We start from the raw sequence: 20,829 nt of genomic DNA on the forward strand, positions 1-20,829 counted from the left end.
AATGCAAACAAAAAATGGAGCTAAAAGAGAGCGTCGCTCCACAACACCTCTTTGCACCGGCTTTTACTCGATTGCTAACACATTTTTTTTTTAATTGCTCAGTTTCTCAGAACACTAAACACAATTCACAAAACCACACACCCAAAGTGCAAAACACCTCATTTCTCCTGCTAAGTGAAGAACTGCACTCAAAACTCATTCATAATACTAGATGGTTTGACCACCCAGCTACACACTGCTGAGCATCATCTAAAGCACTCTCATCTGTTATGGGCTGTGCTCTGTACAGAGAGGTTTCTGCAGAGAAAGATTGCTTGAGTTTACAGAAATACAGTAAATGAAGAAATGCAAATGAGTTGTTGAAAAAAATCACATTTTATTCAAAAATCACATCATCCATCTCAGCACATAGTTACTATGCTTCGGATCTCTCTAAGTGTGATGGCATTGTTTGTCAAAACCCAGTTTGTAACTGCTGCTTCCTGCCTCATTGAACATCCTTAGCTTTCCACCTGCACCTCTTTGTTTCTCAGTCCTTCAGATAAACAACAAAGATATCATGGTTGGTCAGTGTGTGTGTGTGTGTGTGTGTGTGTGTGTGTGTGTGTGTGTGTGTGTGTGTGTGTGTGTGTGTGTGTGTGTGTGTGTGTGTGTGTGTGTGTGTGTGTGTGTGTGTGTGTGTGTGTGTGTGTGTGTGTGTGTGTGTGTGTGTGTGTTGCATAAAGGTAAGTCTACCACAGTAAATAGTGCAGGATTTTTGTACAGTTATAGTCTGCAACATGCCAACAATTCAATTACAGTAATGAAGTAAATACGTTTCACACAACAGATATAAGCACTGATATATCATGAGTTATGCAGAGCTGAAAACTGGGAACTAACCTGATTTCAAGTCTGAGTGTCCGGATTACAGAGGCAACAGTAAATCGTCTGAACCCTCTGTCCAGCCTCTCTCATCGTCACACCATGGTTGATAACATTTCATTTCATTAGAGAGTACTCTCCCTCCTCCTCTCACTCTCAGCCTAGCTCTTCCTCTTCCTCTTCCTCTTCCTCTTCCTCTTCCTCTTGCTTCCATGTTGGCTTCCATTGTTTCTGTAAGAAAGTACTCACCTCTGGTCTTTTTATAGTGCTAACATCCTGATTGATGAGCCAACAATCATGCTCTCAGGTGTTTGGTCAGGTGGAACGTGTTTCTTGATTATTGGTCCATGTGTGAGGCATTTTGAATATCAGTGTTTTAAACCAGCTAACACGTGACTGTATGTCAGATTCCTGTGTCTAACGTGGAGAAACGTGTGCAGTGGTTTGCAAAAAGTGCCATGTTGATTTGCAAATTGTGTGAAAAGCTGAAAACGTGTTTAGAGTTTTGGAGATTTGAGCCGATGTTTTGCTCTTTGAGTGTCAGTTAAAATAATTGTGCTTTATGTATAATTTTAAAGTGTTAGCAATCGAGAACAACTTTAAACATCCACTTACGGGAGCCGATATGTGTAATCCTAAATATTATTCATAATTGTGGGTTTATAGAATTGATGCGCAATCTTGTCTAGTGTGATGTAAATGTATTTAAACTTGAAGTTCATCAGAGTTTCAGAGTTAAATATTTTTATTTGTATTACTTTTTACTGAGATGTAGTTAGGGTAATTACTCTATGAGGTGGCATTTTTCACTATTTACTTATTTTTTTCAAGCAAGAAAATAACCATATTAATCCCTATAAAAGCAATCATTAGTTGTCCTTTTTAAAAAGTAGTTGAACAATTAAGCTCAACTGCAACCAAACACAACAGTACAATATTGCATTAATTTATCAGTAGAAATGATCTCATAATAAATGTAATAGTCTTACAGTCACAGGGCCATATTTCTTAATTGAGTATATTTTATACTTTTGTGTTTTTTCTGAACGTATTTGTATACGAGTATAAAACGTTTTTTATTCCAGTGCATTGTAGGTTTTAATTTACAGTGTAGTAATAGTAGCCTATACTTTTACATTAGTAAATAGTCTGAATACTTTCTCTATAGGTATACAGTAGAAATGTGTGCAATCATTCATGTTAAAACTATATGTACCCGTATGCATACATGCCAGACACACACACACACACACACACACACACACACACACACACACACACACACACACACACACACAGAGACAGACAGACAGACAGACAGACAGACAGACAGACAGACAGACAGACAGACAGACAGACAGACAGACAGACAGACAGACAGACAGACAGACAGACAGACAGACAGACAGACAGACACACACACACACACACACACACACACACACACACACACACACACACACACACACACACACACACACAGAGACAGACAGACAGACAGACAGACAGACAGACAGACAGACAGACAGACAGACACACACACACACACACACACACACACACACACACACACACACACAAACACACACACACACACACACACACACACACACAGACACACACACAGAGAGAGAGGTGGAAGAAGTATTCAAATGGTGTAATAAAGTAAAGGCAGAAGTACCACAGTGGAATACTCTGTTAAAAGTAAAAGTCCTGCATTCGAAAGGTTACTCAGATAAATGTACATTTGTATTGGCATCTAAATATAGGCCTACTTAAAGTACCTAAAGTAAAAGTACTCATTATCCCATTGCAGAATCATATATATGATACTTCTTGATTATAATTATTTATGTATTAATGTGTTTATCAAGCCGGTAAAGGTGGAACTAGTCTTAATGAGTGTATTTACTACTGGGTAGCATGTAGGCCTTCATTTAATCCATGTGTAACTCAAGTTGTATTTAAGTGTTGATCAAATCTGTGTTATCATTCATCCATACCTGCAAAGTAACTGAATGTACAATATTTACCTCATACTTGTAGTGGTTTAAAAGTACAAAGTAAAAAATACTCTGAAAAGTGCCTCAGAATTGCACTTACTTAGTTACTTTACATCACTGCACAGATAAACACACACACACACACACACACACACACACACACACACACACACACACACACACACACACACACACACAGACACAGACACAGACACACACATAGACACACATAGACACACACGCACACACACGCACACACACACACACACACACACACACACACACACACACACACAGACACAGACACAGACACACACACACACACACACAGACACACAGACACAGACCCCTCCTCCATCAGCTGATGACGGCTTCGTGTCAACGCTCGAGTCTGGCAGGAAGTGCATCTTGTGGCTGGCTGGAATATGAGGAGAAGAGGCAGTTTTATACTGAGCTGCAGGGACAAAACACTCACCTTCTGACGGTAAAGTGACACTTTGAGACATAAAACAAGTGTACCGTTTCCGGGATGTCTAGTTATTACAAAGCGCTCCCGATTTCTCCCCTGGAAACACACTGCGGTTTGATGCTAATGTTAGCTTTCGCGTTAGCTTCGTGTTATTATTGGCAGTTGTGTGTGTTCAGTGTCGGACAGCATGTGGATTATGAAACGCTCGATAATGATAGTTAACACTTTAAATAACTTTACTTTTTCCCAGCTTGTCACACTACACATTCAACTAAATAGCTAGTAAGGAAGAGTAACGCTAGGTGTAGTTAGCAGAGTTTGCCTTGACAAAACTTCATGGGAAAGTGTTTCATTTTAACAAAGCCATGTTATTTACCGAGGTGTGCTGCTCCTCTAATGTTGCCAATACTTGTTATTGTTTGAACAATTTCTGCTTGTGAATTCGGCATACATAAAACATTATTTATTTATTTATATGTAACATTTTAGCAGGTTGTTATATTGTCCTGTTCCTGTAAGCCAGTACAACGAAATTTCGTTTTAATAGTAGGCGTACACTCTGTGTCTTTTTGAAATGACAATAAAGTCTATCTATGATACATCAGGGGTTTAAAGGAACAAAGTACATCTACTGTATCTACTGGAACATTTCAGGTACTTTCCATTTGCTACTTCATACCTCTATGACACATGATTACATTTAAAAGGGTAATTATGTAATTTCTCTTCACTATATGTATTTAATAGCTTTAGTAACTTTTTTTAGATTATTATTCTGCAATAAAAACATGTGAGAAACTTTTAAATAATGTATTTCTGAACATTTAACAATTCAAATAGCTGTCAGAGGTTCCTACAGTTTTACATATTTTCCAATCTTAAACAAAAAGTTGTAAAAATAATAATGTTTGTATGATAAATGTGTTTGTCTACAACAGTAAAATGCTATTCAACAACAAACAAACAAACAAACAAATCTAAATATGTCATTTATAGAATAATATATTCACTTCAATGATGATACTTCAAGTACATTTATCTGATGGTACTTTTACTAAGTAGGATTGTGTATGTAGTACTTGTACTTGTAATGGAGTAATTTGACATTAACGTATTAGTACTTTAACTTAAAGATCTGAATACTTGTACCACCACTGGGGATGAACAACTAAATAGTTCCTTACGTTGACATTTGATTAAAATAATTGTAAACTTTCTCTGATGAATGCCGAAATAACGACTGAATGCCTGAACCTATTTAACCAAATTATTTATATCATGTTTTAAAAGGGTTTGATTTCCCAGAACCTGAGTGTCTTTAAATGCCACATTTCTTCACCTTATTTGGCATCTGACATCCGCGCGTGGGACTCAACCATGGTTGATGGTTAATTTCACTTTCTCTTTGCTACCATCTGTCGAGAAGTCTATCTAAAAAAACTCATAAAATTAGACCTCTCTTAACTTGTTTTCTCATCATTTCTCGTAGATAAAACCTTGAAAGATGGACAGTTATCGGCGAGGGAAACCCTGGGGAAAGCTAGTCAAAGTGAACTCCAGTGAAACTGTCCTGCTGTTCAACAGGGAATGCACAGTTGGCAGAAAAAAGGGTAAGTACGTTTCTTATAACGCTGTCTTAAACTTTGTTAACATGTTTTACGCTTGCTTTTGAATGTGGTGATGCCTATTAACAAAAGCAGACCAGTCTGTAGCACAGACATCGCTGTCAGTGTCTGGAGCCTTTAAAACCCCCCCTTGAAAACACAAAGCCTTCTTTAGTGCCCCAAACTTAGACAGCCCCTTGTGATGATAACAAAAGGCGTCTATTCAGAACATGTGTGTAGAATATTAAGTAGATTTGTCTTGTATGGGGTTCTGCTTGAGAAAAGGTTAGGCCTATATTTCCCCCTGTGTCTGCTTTGTTGTGCAGCTTTGGGATCTACTTTCTTGCAACGCAAAGCTAGACTAGTCTTAATTGGTTAGCTCTTGTCTTGGAAATAAAAGGCTTTTCAAAATTACATTTCCATGCAACAGGTGAATCTGGTTGTACCATGTTGACTTTTCAAGGTGTTCATTTAAGGATAGAACTTTATTTCAAGAGCAGCCAGAATTGGATGAGAAAATAATTGAAAATGAAAACGTAGGTAGGTAGGTAGGTAGGTAGGTAGGTAGGTAGATAGGTAGGTAGATAGATAGATAGATAGGTAGATAGGTAGATGGATAGATAGGTAGGTACATAGATAGGTAGATAGATAGGTAGGTAGTTAGGTAGGTAGGTAGGTAGATAGGTAGGTAGGTAGGTAGGTAGGTAGGTAGGTAGGTAGGTAGGTAGGTAGGTAGATAGATAGGTAGATAGGTAGATGGATAGATAGATAGGTAGGTAGATAGATAGATAGATAGATAGATAGATAGATAGATAGATATATATATATATATATATATATATATATATATATATATATATATAGGTAGATGGATAGGTACATAGATAGATAGGTAGGTAGATATATAGGTAGGTAGGTAGGTAGGTAGGTAGGTAGGTAGGTAGGTAGGTAGGTAGGTAGGTTGGTAGGTAGGTAGGTAGGTAGGTAGGTAGATAGGTAGGTAGATAGGTAGGTAGGTAGATAGATAGATAGATAGATATATAGGTAGATAGGTAGATGGATAGATAGATAGGTAGATAGATAGGTAGGTAGTTAGGTAGGTAGGTAGGTAGGTAGGTAGGTAGGTAGGTAGGTAGGTAGGTAGGTAGGTAGGTAGATAGATAGATAGATAGATATATAGGTAGATAGGTAGATGGATAGGTACATAGATAGATAGGTAGGTAGATAGATAGGTAGGTAGATATATAGGTAAATAGGTAGGTAGGTAGGTAGGTAGGTAGGTTGGTAGGTAGGTAGGTAGGTAGGTAGGTAGATAGGTAGGTAGATAGGTAGGTAGGTAGATAGGTAAGTAGGTAGGTAGGTAGATAGATACAGTAGATGGATAGATAAGTACTTTATTGATCCCAATTTGGGAAATGTTTGCGTTGCAGCAGCATCAAAGACAAGGCAATGTACATAAGAGAAATGAAGACACTAGAAATAAACAATCCAAAATATTTCTGAAATAGAAATAAAATAGCATTAAAAAGTTGAAAGATATGTGTTAGAATACTCAGAAGCATATCACGTATAATACTCGTACAACAGGGGCACTTAAAAGATGGAGCCTGAGTTGAGTAGTTCCTCTCCTAGAGGGCAAAATGACTCTGTTTTCTTATGTTTACTGAGTGTTTTAATCTTGCTGTTCTCTTTGTTTTGTTGCCAGGATGTTATCTGTCCTTCCCGGCCAACAAGCTGGTCTCAGGGGAGCACTGCAAGATTGTGCAAGATGAAAGATCAGGGCAGGCGTGGCTCGAAGACATGAGGTACGGGAATTTAAGAGGAAACAAACCATATGTTGAACCAAAATTCAAAATGTTTAAAAGCCAGAATTGGGAAGTAACTAAGTACATTTACTCAAGTACTGTACTTAAGTACAATTCTGAGGTACTTGTACTTGAGTATTTCTGTTATATTTGATTTTGTACTTCTACTCAACTACAGTTCAGAGGTAAATGGTGTACTTCTACTCCACTACATGTATTTAATACCTTTAGTTACTTCACAGATGTGGATGAATAATGTGAAATATAATCAAGTGTTAAATCAGACTTTAGTTCCACCTGGAGTAAATTCACAAGCGACCCTGCAGTATACAAAGTCATTCAGACTAGCTGCACCTTTACCAGCTTTGAGAACACTTTCATGATCAATCATTATAAAACATATCATATATATTATTCTGAAATGGACCAATCTGCACAATGACTACTTTTACTGTCAATACTTTCACTATATTTTGATGAGAATACTTTTCTACTTTTACTTGAGGAACATTTTGAATGCATGACTTCTACTGTAACAGAGTATTCCTACACTCTGGTACTTCTACTTTTACTCAAGTACAAGATCTGAGTACTTCTACTTTTACTCAAGTACAAGACCTGAGTACTTCTACTTTAACTCAAGAACAAGATCTGAGTACTTCTACTTTTACTCAAGAACAAGATCTGAGTACTTCTACTTTTACTCAAGAACAAGATCTGAGTACTTCTACTTTTACTCAAGTACAATATCTGAGTACTTCTACTTTTACTCAAGAACAAGATCTGAGTACTTCTACTTTTACTCAAGAACAAGATCTGAGTACTTCTACTTTTACTCAAGAACAAGATCTGAGTACTTCTACTTTTACTCAAGTACAAGATCTGAGTACTTCTACTTTTACTCAAGTACAAGGTCTGAGTACTTCTACTTTAACTCAAGTACAAGATCTGAGTACTTCTACTTTTACTCAAGTACAAGATCTGAGTACTTCTACTTTTACTCAAGAACAAGATCTGAGTACTTCTACTTTAACTCAAGAACAAGATCTGAGTACTTCTACTTTTACTCAAGTACAATATCTGAGTACTTCTACTTTTACTCAAGTACAAGATCCGAGTACTTCTACTTTAACTCAAGAACAAGATCTGAGTACTTCTACTTTTACTCAAGAACAAGATCTGAGTACTTCTACTTTAACTCAAGAACAAGATCTGAGTACTTCTACTTCTACTCAAGTACAAGATCTGAGTACTTCTACTTTAACTCAAGAACAAGATCTGAGTACTTCTACTTCTACTCAAGTACAAGATCCGGGTACTTCTACTTTAACTCAAGAACAAGATCTGAGTACTTCTACTTTTACTCAAGAACAAGATCTGAGTACTTCTACTTTTACTCAAGAACAAGATCTGAGTACTTCTACTTTTACTCAAGTACAGGATCTGACTACTTCTACTTTTACTCAAGTACAAGATCTGAGTACTTCTACTTTTACTCAAGTACAGGATCTGAGTACTTCTACTTTTACTCAAGTACAAGATCTGAGTACTTCTACTTTTACTCAAGTACAATATCTGAGTACTTCTCCCAGCTCTGTTAAAAGCAAGACGATGTTTGTATATATTGAGCTTCTCCAGTGATGTATGAATTGACAATGTTTCCGACCCTTTTGAATAATCCAAAGTCTGTTTGTCTGCAGCACTAACGGCACGGTGATCAACATGTCCAAACTGGTCAAGAAGCAAACTCACATGCTGCAGAACGGAGATGTCATCTACTTTGTGTACAGGAAAAGTGAGCCAGAACAAAGTAAGTAGTCAATAATGTGTTAGATGAATGGATGAGTCTCAGTTTCATCGTTTGTCTTTTTGAACCGGGCTCCACTGTTTTTGTCAATCTAACCATATCGTGCTCACACTCTACCTATATCTCCTATATTTATAGTTTCATAAGTAGTAATAGGTTTGTTTATTATATAGCATAAAGCTTTGGATATTTGTATGTTGTGTACTTTAACTTTCAATTGTTAAAATGTAAATATTGACAGTTTATTCTTTAGGTGCAATGCCCTGTTGACATGCTGCTGTAACAATAAAACATATCTAATCTAACTTGATCTGTCGCCCTGTAGACATCGCCTATGTTTACCACTCAATCAAAACGGAAGAAGCTATTTCCCATTATAGTTACGGTAAGAAACCAAGTTATTCCCTCCTCTTTTATTCCACCTTATTATATATAGTTGTACCTCACTGCTAACCCCCACCCTGTTTCTAAACTCCAGATGTGGAGCGGTCGGCCCTCAGTCCTGCTCCGCTCCCCCCCTCAGAGATGCCTCTCTCTGTGGAGCCTGTGATGCTCACCAAGGCTCCTCGTGATCCAGCTCAGGAGGAACCGCAGCCCTCCACCTCCTCTTCACACTTCTGCATCGGGGGTCCCATCACCTCTGTTCCTGCGACAACCACAGCCTGTACTGCCTCTGGTAGGTTCTCCACTAAAACACCATGAAAGAAGGGGGACACTCATCTTTCCCTCTGGTTAACACTGTTAGCACTGTTGCCGTTGTTATTGCTGTTAGCCACGTTAGCTGCTAGCTGCTGGCTCAGCCTCCGCAATGGTGAAAGAAGGTTTTGACAGGACTATATTTCAAAATGTCTTTCAAGAAATAACAACAAAATAACTCTCTGACACAGCCTTTGAAAGATATATTATTTTGTGTATATTGATTGTTGTGCTTTTATTTATGTCTTAAAGGTGGGGTAGGTAAGTTTGACAAACCGGCTCGAGATACACTTGTTGTTATATTCCATGGAATGCTCTTAACATCCCGATAGCAATGAATATCTGAAGTCCTTTGACCAAAAATCCATCAAAAAATGTCAGCTGTGGAAGCCGTGGCGCTGTAAAAAGCTCGACCAATCATCTGAGCCGGCCCGGCTAAAATAACTGGATGGCCTGTCAGCTGTGTGTGTGTGTGTGTGTGTGTGTGTGTGTGTGTGTGTGTGTGTGTGTGTGTGTGTGTGTGTGTGTGTGTGTGTGTGTGTGTGTGTGTGTGTGTGTGTGTGTGTGTGTGTGTGTGTGTGTGTGTGTGTGTGTGTGTGTGTGTGTGTGTGTGTGTGTGTGTGTGTGTGTGTGTGTAATGTGACTCAGCTGATCCATACTAACCTCGATACTCAGTTCAAATCAGATTTCGTTGGACAACCAGCTGGTGATTATTATAACACTATCTTTGACTATTGCCTTTTTTCTCTAGTTCCCACCTGACGAAGTTTAACTCACTCCACTTTCCTCACCTTTAAAAACTCAGGTCTTGTTTTAAATAATTTCCACGACATTGGAACAAGCTTCTCTGACTACATACCCGCAAAATGACTGAGTAATTGAACTAAGATCAGTCGCTTGCAATTTGTCTGGTGGTCGATGTACTCTATGATATATTTAGGAGTAAATGTCGTCGCTTGTGTGTTATCCCTTTAGCTGGTCCTTTCCTGAGGGTTAATATCAAACTCCTTCCACACTCCAAAAGAAGCCCCCTTTTGCCCCAATTTCTTCCTAATGTAGGTACAAAAAAAAGCCATTTTAAAGTGTTTAGTTTATTTATTTTTTTCGAGCGTGTAAAACCAAAGAAAATACAAATGAAACAAAAGATGGTACAGACATGATGCAGTACTATACAAATAAATGCAATAACAAAATGAAATATTTAATTAATTGAATAATCTGTAGTATCATTGTCTGATATCAATAAACAATAAAGCTTATGCTAATTACACGTCCGAAAAGGGATCGGAAGAAGTTTATTCTTATTTAATCCGACCCCTTCTCCCTTTTTTTTAAATTTTTTTTAATTTAACATCTTAGTATATGTTAACATACAATATCAATGTATACTTAAACCTTCCCTAATTTATATAATCATTCATATAATATATACTGGCAAGTTAGGAGAATGGTCTCTATATATTTATCTATATATACATATGTACATACACAAATTCATAAATAGAATACAAAACAAGAATATAAACAGTTATGGTTTAGCGATGTCCTCCCTGTACCTTGTGAGAATTGTTTCTTAATACCTCTTTTTGAATAGTTTAATGTTTGGACATGCCTTTAGCTCCTCACTCAAATTGTTCCAGATCTTCACCCCTGAAACAGAAACACAAAAATGTCTCTTTGTTGTGCGCACCCTAACATTATTGAATATAAATGAACCACGTAAATAATAATTCCCTTGTCTTTCATTGAACAATATCTGAATATTCCCAGGTAATTGAACGTTTTGTGCAATTTGGAATTCAACAAGATCTGACAGTTTTAATAATTTGAGCTCAAAGTGTTAACAATGTTATTTGACCACGTCTGTTGTCCCTCTGTCTCATCAGGCCGGGCTAAAGATGCCGCCCCGCTGCAGGAGGAAGACTTGGAGCCGGAAAGCAAGCGTAGGAAAACTGAACACGGTTAGTTATTGGACTTTAGAGTAACCTCTTTTTACCCCTTGTTCCTAATCTTCAATTGGCAGCCTGTCTAAGACCTACTGAACAACCTGGCATCGTTTCTATACCAAATACAACGTGGCATTTTATGTCTTTCTCGGGTTTCACCTGGAGCGTTACTTACTCTTGTTACAACCCCACCATTTTCTTCTTTTCTTTTGACCTCAAGCCTCGCCTCGAAAATGTTTTTTATAATCCAAACCAGACAAGAAACCCAGCCCGAGTGCAGCATGTAAGAAACAGCTTTGTGTTTACAGAAAAAGATGATTTGCCACACACCTCCAGTGGAGAAGTGGGCGATTCAGCTAAGCCCAGTGTTCTGACTAAAGCCCCGGTGGAAGGGACCAAGACGGACAAGATGGAGGAGAGTCTGACGTGTGTTATTTGCCAGGACCTTCTGCATGACTGTGTCAGGTGAGATCTCAAGGAGCACCCGCACAGATATTAATACATCAACATGTTTATCCTAATAAAGAAATTTGAATATGTGTCCCCTCTTCTTCATGTCTCTTCTACATCAACATGTGTCCCCTCTTCTTCATGTCTCTTCTACATCAACATGTGTCCCCTCTTCTTCATGTCTCTTCTACATCTACATGTGTCCCCTCTTCTTCATGTCTCTTCTACATCAACATGTGTCCCCTCTTCTCCATGTCTCTTCTACATCAACATGTGTCCCCTCTTCTTCATGTCTCTTCTACATCAACATGTGTCCCCTCTTCTTCATGTCTCTTCTACATCAACATGTGTCCCCTCTTCTCCATGTCTCTTCTACATCAACATGTGTCCCCTCTTCTCCATGTCTCTTCTACATCAACATGTCTGCCCTCTTCTTCATGTCTCTTCTACATCAACATGTGTCCCCTCTTCTCCATGTCTCTTCTACATCAACATGTGTCCCCTCTTCTTCATGTCTCTTCTACATCAACATGTGTCCCCTCTTCTTCATGTCTCTTCTACATCAACATGTGTCCCCTCTTCTTCATGTCTCTTCTACATCAACATGTGTTCCCTCTTCTTCATGTCTCTTCTACATCAACATGTGTCCCCTCTTCTTCATGTCTCTTCTACATCAACATGTGTCCCCTCTTCTTCATGTCTCTTCTCCATCAACATGTGTCCCCTCTTCTTCATGTCTCTTCTACATCAACATGTGTCCCCTCTTCTTCATGTCTCTTCTACATCAACATGTGTCCCCTCTTCTCCATGTCTCTTCTACATCAACATGTGTCCCCTCTTCTTCATGTCTCTTCTACATCAACATGTGTCCCCTCTTCTTCATGTCTCTTCTCCATCAACATGTGTCCCCTCTTCTTCATGTCTCTTCTACATCAACATGTGTCCCCTCTTCTACATCAACATGTGTCCCCTCTTCTTCATGTCTCTTCTACATCAACATGTGTCCCCTCTTTGGAAAGAGACTCTGAAAGTTTCAGGAACAAAGATTCTCTCTCTCTTTTTGATCCATTTCTATAAAAACCTGTCTGAAAATGAGCTGATCAGATTTTGGCCACTTTATGATGTCATAACGATGTTTTGTCTTGTATGACCATTAGCCAATCAGCAACCAAGGTAACCCCCCCCCCCTCCTTATCACCTGAATCTCCTCCTAGAGCACCATTGAGTTCTTTGTAACCAAATGTCTCTCAGAGGGGCGTGGGGAGGGGCTCCTTATTTTCATCTAAAGTAACAGACAGAGAATCAGCACTTTGGAAACAGGGCTGAAACAGAGGGGATTATGGGTAATGCTTGTGTGTTTACTCTCCTGTCTCTGTGCTTCAGCTTGCAGCCGTGCATGCACGTGTTCTGCGCTGCCTGTTACTCCGGCTGGATGGAGTGCTCCTCTCTCTGCCCCACCTGCCGCTGCCCTGTGGAGAGGATACGCAAAAACCACATCCTGAACAACCTGGTGGAGGCCTACCTCATCCAGCACCCAGGTGGGAATAACACCTTTTCATCACGGCGCAGTATTCAAGTCACAATGACGCTAGGTTTGATCCAAAAAGCTTGTAGTTGGTGCTTCAGAATGAATTTAAATGTCATCAAAATAGAAATATGAAATTGCAATATTCAGTAAAAGCAACATATTTAGTAATCTCATTCTACAGGCTTGAATATAAATCTGTATTTTATTGAAGAGATGACACTACTTTTAAAAGGTTGTAGGTAGTGCTGCAGAATTAATTTAAATGTTATCAAAATCTAAATAGTTCAATTTGCATTATTTGCAATATTCAGTAAAGGCAGAGATAAATATGTATTTGCTGCAGATCCTCTTTTTATATTCATGATGATGTTATGAGTGTTTAATTCCCTCCAATAATATCGCAATTGCAATATCAGTCAATATACCGTAATTTTCGGACTATAAGGTGCACCTGAATATAAGCCGCAGCAGCTAAATTGAATTATGTGTACATATATAAGCCGCACTGGACTATAAGCCGCAGGTGTTTTAATGTTTCATTACCATATGTAAGGGTTCGTGCACAGAGGGGATTGTTGGGAAAGAGATGGCTGTTTGAGGAAGCTCCCATTTATTAACATTTCAACAAACAAGTTGCATATTTGCATAACGTATTCAAGTGTTAGCATTTAGTGCAATAGTAGCTACAGAACATGTGCTGTGTAAACTGTACTGTATCACATAGCGTTTCAGACACACACACTTTTCAACTTTCAAACTTAAACGGTGCGCTCCCAGCGCACGTACCGGCAGTGATCTACAGCAGTGGTTTTCAACCAGTGGTACGGGGACAAACTGTCTCGCTCTCGTAATGTCTGTCTGTCTTGCTCTCGTTCTGTCTCTCGTACCACTCTCGGTTCCACTTTTACTTTTGCGCGCTACCTGTCTCACTCTTTTCCGGCCTCCAGCTTTTCCTGCTGGAGCCCGCCGCTTAAAGGTGGGGGGCGTGGACCGGCCATAGAGCCCATAGAGTTAATGGTGGTGGACTGTAACCTGTAAAATCCATAGATTTAGGAGGTCCCCTAGTGGCCGTTAGCTGTAAAATCCATAGATTTAGGAGGTCCCCTAGTGGCCGTTAGCTGTAAAATCCATAGATTTAGGAGGTCCCCTAGTGGCCGTTAGCTGTAAAAATCCATAGATTAGCCGCACCGTTATATAAGCCGCAGCATCGAAAAAAGGACCGGCTTATAGTCCGAAAATTACGGTAATTGCATTATTACCAAAGTCGTGTAGCCCCAATTGTAAATCAATGTCAAAAATAACCTGACAACCATTTCAAAATTGTCATCAAAACTAGCTGAGTTTTTCCCTACCAAAGCTAATGTGTGATGCTTTCCTTGTATCATTTCCAAAGTGCTATACAATACAAGTCTGATGACACACTGACTTTGTCCCCATTTGTCTTCCCCTCTCTGTCCCACAGAGAAGTGCCGCAGTGAAGAGGACCTGAAGGGCATGGACGGCCGAAACAAGATCACTCAGGACATGCTGCAGCCGAAGGTGGAGCGCTCGTTCTCTGACGAGGGGGGCAGCTCAGATTACCTCTTTGAGCTCTCCGACAACGACAGTGACTCCTCCGACATCAGGTAACATTACATTACATTTAGCTGACGCTTTTATCCAAAGCCACTTACGATAAGTGCATTCGACCAAGAAGATACAACCTTGAAGGAAACAGAATCATATAAGTGCATCAGGTTTCATAGAGACAAACATTTCAAGTACTACTCAACTGGTTTAGATAAGCCAGTCCTTTATTAGTATATACCGTAATTTTCGGACTATAAGCCGCGCCTTTTTTCCCAACGGTGCGGCTAATCTATGGATTTGTACAGCTAACGGCCACTAGGGGACCTCCTAAATCTATGGATTTTACAGGTTACAGTCCACCACCTTTAACTCTATGGGCTCTATGGCCGGTCCGCGCCCCCCACCTTTAAGCGGCGGGCTCCAGCAGGAGAAGCTGGAGGCCGGAAAAGAGTGAGACAGGTAGCGCGCAAAAGTAAAAGTGGAACCGAGAGGTGTAAGAGAGACAGAACGAGAGCAAGACAGACAGACATTACGAGAGCGAGACAGTTTGTCCCCGTACCACTGGTTGAAAACCACTGCTGTAGATCACTGCCGGTACGTGCGCTGGGAGCGCACCGTTTAAGTTTGAAAGTTGAAAAGTGTGTGTGTCTGAAACGCTATGTGATACAGTACAGTTTACACAGTACATGTTCTGTAGCTACTATTGCACTAAATGGTAACACTTGAATACGTTATGCAAATATGCAACTTGTTTGTTGAAATGTTAATAAATGGGAGCTTCCTCAAACAGCCATCTCTTTCCCGACAATCCCCTCTGTGCACGAACCCTTACATATGGTGATTAAACATTAAAACACCTGCGGCTTATAGTCCAGTGCGGCTTATATATGTACACATCATTCAATTTAGCTGCTGCGGCTTATATTCAGGTGCGCCTTATAGTCCGGAAATTACGGTAAGTGCTTTGTTAGTAATTCTATCGCTCGAAGTGGAGTCGAAAGAGATGAGTTTTCAGTCTGAAGAAGATGTGTAAGCTTTCTGCTGTCCTGATTTCAATGGGGAGCTCATTCCACCATTTTGGAGCCAGGATAGCAAACCCACGTGTTTTTGCTGACGGGAACTTGGGTCCCCCTCGCAGTGCGGGTGCAGCGAGCTGTTTGGCTGATGCAGAGCGGAGTGCACGTGCTGGGGTGTACGGTTTAACCATGTCCTGGATGTAGGAAGGGTCAGATCCATTCACAGCATGGTACGCAAGTACCAGTGTCTTGAAGTGGATTCTAGCAGTTACTGGAAGCCAGTGAAGGGAGCGGAGGAGCGGCGTGGTGTGGGAACATTTAGGAAGGTTGAAGACCAGACGAGCCGCTGCATTCTGGGTGAGCTGCAGAGGTCGGAGGGCACATGCAGGTAGACCAGCCAGGAGGGAGCTGCAGTAGTCTAGGCGTGAGATGATGACGAGAGCCTGGACCAGAAGCTGCTTCGCTCTCTGGGTCAGGAGGGGGACGTATCCTCCTGATGTTGTAAAGAGGGTATAGCAGCGATGTTTGCAGTGAAGGACATCTGGCCGTTTACACGGATAGAAAACCAGTGTTTACGTTTTTATTTATTTTTTGTAGACGAATAGCAAAAGGACCTCTGTACTGCAGGACACGTTGTTATGCAGCTTCATTTGTATACTCTGCTGCATAGACAAGGATTTAAAACTGAAAAATCATGCTGTCATAAGCCTCTAGTTTCAAGTTTCAAGGCTTTATTGTTATTTGCACATTAGCTACAGTGTAATGGCAATGTTAATGTTCCAACGTCCTATTTCCTTTGCCATTACCTCACAGGAGGGTTTAGAGTGATCCAGACACAAACAGATGATTATACGGTCTTTTGCTGCAGTTTAGAATGATGTTTATTTAGCTTTACATACACTGTAAACCCCAACAGTACTACTAACTCATAAGTATTATGGGTACTGCAATCAAAACCAAATATCAAGTCAACCGAACAATAAACTTATACGTTCTTTTAACGAAAAGTGCTGTTTAATTGAATGTGGATCATAGTTTATGAGTGAATATTCAAATTTGACTTATAACTTCTGAGTGAACAGTCACGCAGCGTCTGACGTCGCGAAGGTTTAATTATGCCGTGTCAAAGGTTGAGGTATGAGCATCTGCCGGGCTGGTGGAATCGGTGTGCACTTCCTCCTGTGTCCTCGTCCTTTCCTGTCACCTTTGACCCCTCCTTATACACCCGGTGCAGCTAAACCCCGCCACCAAGTGTTCAAAATAGTATTGCACTATAAATATAAATAAAGTAAACCGAGACACCACTAACACCCATAAAATGGCTCCTACATACAGTGTAGATATGGTAATGAACATCTTAGCTCACAGGCTCCTCCAACAGTACAACATGAATATATATATATAGGACATAAAACAAATACAACTGGTAAAATAGTGCAAGAGAATGTTTTGAGATGTGCAAAATTGTAAATAGAATAGAAATAGTGCAAGAATCAAGATCTCCATGTGATGATTTCCTCTGTCAGCAGTCAGCCTCTGGTGGAGTGCAGGCAGTGTCCGAGCTTCAGCAAGGACATCTCTCTGGCGTTTGCTTCAAACTACTGGCTCCCTGGACCTCCACCTCTAACTCCTCTACCCAAAGCAGCAGCAGCAGCAGCAGCTGAGGAGGGGGAAGCAAAACCACCAGAGGAGCAGCCTTCAACCTCCTCTGACACCCCCCCCTCAGGTGACTATTAGTGTTAATTATTTTCTGTATGTTTGACTGTGTGTGTGAGGACTAGGGATGGGAATTTGAAAGCAAATTTATATTCGAATATTCGACCCCCAACAAAAACGGTTAACCGATTAACCACATTTACATATATACTTAAAGGGGACCTATCATGCAAAATGCGCTTTTTGATGTCTTTTATTCATAAAGATGTGTCCCCGGTGTGTCGGGGAACTCACGCAGCGTCAGAAAATAAAACCATCTCTCTTTTCCTCCGTACTCAAATCTCTAAAAACGGGGGAACAACGGAGCTGATCCAGATTTGCGTCCGATATGACGTAATATCTGAAATGTGGACCCACGGGCCAATCAGAAACGTTGCTATCAGAAACAATGCCCGACTGTTTTGGACGTAATATGGTCGGTGTCAAGATTAGCATCGCTAACACTCAGAGCTAACCTGTACTGGAGAGCATGTGTGTGAAGAAGCAGGAAGTAAAAAGGAACTCACCCTGTGGTATAACCGGCAAGAGAGAAAGCCTTTGAGCTCCATACTGTTTCAGAAATAATCCATGATATGGCGTTTCATCACGGCAGTATTTAGTTTAGACAGTAGCTGCCGGGTCCCGCATGAGCTCAGCCCCCTCCTTTTTTATTTGTTATCAATTAAACAAAAAAAATTAAGCTTTACACCCAAAATCAGCACTTTTGAAACAGGAAGTGAAATAGAGGGATATGAGGCATGGCTAGAATGGGTGATCTGTTTGGTATTTTGAGCAAAACACTTCATAGACATGTTTTTTATATATTTTTGTATATCTGAGACCTATGCTATTGCCTAAAAATAACATGATAGGTGCACTTTAAGAATGTAATAAGAATAATAATGTCTAAATGAACATAAGGAATAGTAAGAATCGGAATCAAAAATCCTTTGTCCGTCCCACAGCGGGGAATTTTACAATGTTACAGAGAGAGAGACAGATCAGAGTCAAAAAGACCCTCTTCTCCCCCATTCCCATCTTTTATGTTTAAAAGGGGACCTATTATGCAAAATCCACTTCTTCATGTCTCTTCTACATCAACATGTGTCCCCTCTGTGTAAAGAGACTCTGGAAGTTTCATTTTTTGGCTTATGTAACCATTAGCCAATCAGCAACCAAGGTAACCCCCCCCCCCCCCCCCCCCCCCCCTTATCGCCTGAATCTCCTCCTAGAGCACCATTGTGTTCTTTGTAACCATATGTCTCTCAGAGGGGCGTGGGGAGGGGCTCCTTATTTTCATCTAAAGTAACAGACAGAGAATCATCACTTTTGAAACAGGGCTGAAACAGAGGGGATTATGGGTAATGCTGCAATGATCTGTTTGGTGTTTCAGCCAATCAGAGACAGGTTCTGTATATATCTGAGACCTGTGATATATTGATGAAAAACGGTATCATAGGGGACCTTTTAAAGTTTTTCTTCTCCATCATCTCTGCAGCCCCTCAGGAGTACCGCTGCCCCCCCTTCGGCTGCCACCTCATCTGCACCTGCTGCCTGCAGCCGATGCCGGACCGACGGGCAGAGCCGAACAACGAGCAGCGCCTCGCTCAACAATGTGAGTGCTCCGCGATGTGGATAGTTTAACACCTATCGTATACTCTAGCTGTGAGACAAACATCCTGAGTCAGGGTTACTCCAATTATTGAGGAGATATTGAGTTATAAAGTTCACAGTGACTCCCGGATTGTGTAGCTTGGTTTTATCCTGGAGGTATAATTAGAAAGGAAGACGTCTTTCTTTTTTAAATCCTTATACTTGTGTGTAAAAAGAACAGCGCCAAGAAAAAGTTGAAAAGTGAGGTTGGACATTGTAAAAGAAATATATAACAGAAAAACTGACTTGCCGTCTAAAGACTAAAATCAGCGGATGGTTAAAACAAAACCGTGCCTGTCGCTTACATGTATGGGTATGTTGTTGCCAGAGGTGGGAAGTAGTGGAGTACAAATACTTTGTTACTGTACTGAAGTACATGTTTCTGGCATCAGTACTTTACTCCACTACTTATTTTTCTGATTACTTTTTACTTTCTACTTCTTACATGTTGAACACAAATACCTGTACTTTCTACTTCTCAAATGTTGAACCCAAATACCTGTACTTTCTACTTCTCACATTTTCCAAACAGGCTGGTTCCTTTAGTCTGAATGTGTGTTTGGTGGCGTGATCATTATTATTTAGAGTCATTGCGTGCCTATTGATTTGAACACGATCCGTGTATCCATCATTTCCTTGTCTTCTCTAAAGAAGAGGGACCAATTAAAACGTTGTCATGTTGCCGTTGTTCAGCATGGAAACATTCATTAGCTAACAATGACATTATTGTTCTATTAATATAAAGGGAGGTCAGGTACTCTTTAAAACAGCTGCTAGTTATGGGTACTTTTTACTGAAGTACATTTCAAAGCCTCTTTACTTTGACTTGAGTAAAGAAGTTTAGTCAGTACTTCTACTTTTACCAGAGTATTTTTAAACATGAGTATCTTTACTTCTACTCGAGTAAAGGATGTGTGTACTTTTGCCATCTCTGGTTGTTGTACATGTTTGGATATGTTGTTGCACACACCTCATTATACACCCTGTGCTTTGTTCCTGATGCTCTGTTCCTGATTGTGTTGCAGGTGTTCTGTGTCAGCGGCCCTTCTGTCACATGTACTGGGGCTGCCAGAGGATTGGCTGTCAGGGGTGTCTGGCCCGCTTCAGTGGTACGTTTCTGTTTCTGATGCAGCCTCAGGGGGGGGGCTCTGCTGGCTCCACCAGGAGTTTTTTTTGGGGGGCTGATGACAATAGAACTAAACTAAATTCCCCAAAATCAATCAATATACATTTGTCTCAGTTTTCTACTGTAAGACTTTATATTTTTTATTTGTTTTTGAGTCTAGAAAAGCATATTATTGAATCACACCAAAGCAACTGGACTATATACACTGTTGGGGAAATGTAGAGTAGTCCTCTAGATCAGTGTTTCTCAAACTTTTTCATACAAAGGACCACTTAACCAATAAAAAAGCACTCGCGGACCACCTAACTCCACAAATATCCCAAAACACATCGTTTTTCTAGAACAGATCACAAATCGCCTGAAACTGGTACAAACAAGTGGCAACATGTTTGACGAAGGTGTTGGGCTGGGCTATATCATGCAATCAATCCATTGCAGAGATATTCCTGTGAGAATGCGGAAAACTTAAATAAACACATTTATTTCAAATGTGAAATTTTACCAATATACTCACGGACCACTAGTGGTCCGCGGACTACACTTTGAGAAGCACTGCTCTAGATAGATGGAGAGATAGATAGATAGAGAGATAGATAGA

General features: G+C 40.2%; 1 protein-coding gene across 1 annotated transcript in view; it reads left to right on the forward strand.

Annotated features, from left to right (window-relative positions):
• Window positions 1–3,207: 3,207 nt before the first annotated feature.
• chfr (checkpoint with forkhead and ring finger domains, E3 ubiquitin protein ligase) overlaps window positions 3,208–20,829 on the forward strand; it is a gene marked incomplete at its 3' end in the record, with an annotated part of 17,978 nt that continues 356 nt past the window's right edge. Inside the window, exons 1-13 of the mRNA XM_079687089.1 lie at window positions 3,208–3,351; window positions 4,826–4,946; window positions 6,646–6,745; window positions 8,446–8,555; window positions 8,878–8,937; window positions 9,031–9,228; window positions 11,135–11,209; window positions 11,503–11,659; window positions 13,028–13,182; window positions 14,635–14,797; window positions 17,284–17,483; window positions 18,951–19,067; window positions 20,131–20,214. Coding sequence (XP_079543215.1) covers window positions 4,841–4,946; window positions 6,646–6,745; window positions 8,446–8,555; window positions 8,878–8,937; window positions 9,031–9,228; window positions 11,135–11,209; window positions 11,503–11,659; window positions 13,028–13,182; window positions 14,635–14,797; window positions 17,284–17,483; window positions 18,951–19,067; window positions 20,131–20,214 — 1,525 coding nt within the window. The 5' untranslated portion in view covers window positions 3,208–3,351; window positions 4,826–4,840. The remainder of the gene's footprint in view (window positions 3,352–4,825; window positions 4,947–6,645; window positions 6,746–8,445; window positions 8,556–8,877; window positions 8,938–9,030; window positions 9,229–11,134; window positions 11,210–11,502; window positions 11,660–13,027; window positions 13,183–14,634; window positions 14,798–17,283; window positions 17,484–18,950; window positions 19,068–20,130; window positions 20,215–20,829) is intronic.

This window comes from Notothenia rossii (genome assembly GCF_949606895.1).
Source record: "Notothenia rossii genome assembly, chromosome: 6".
Lineage (NCBI taxonomy): Eukaryota > Metazoa > Chordata > Actinopteri > Perciformes > Nototheniidae > Notothenia > Notothenia rossii.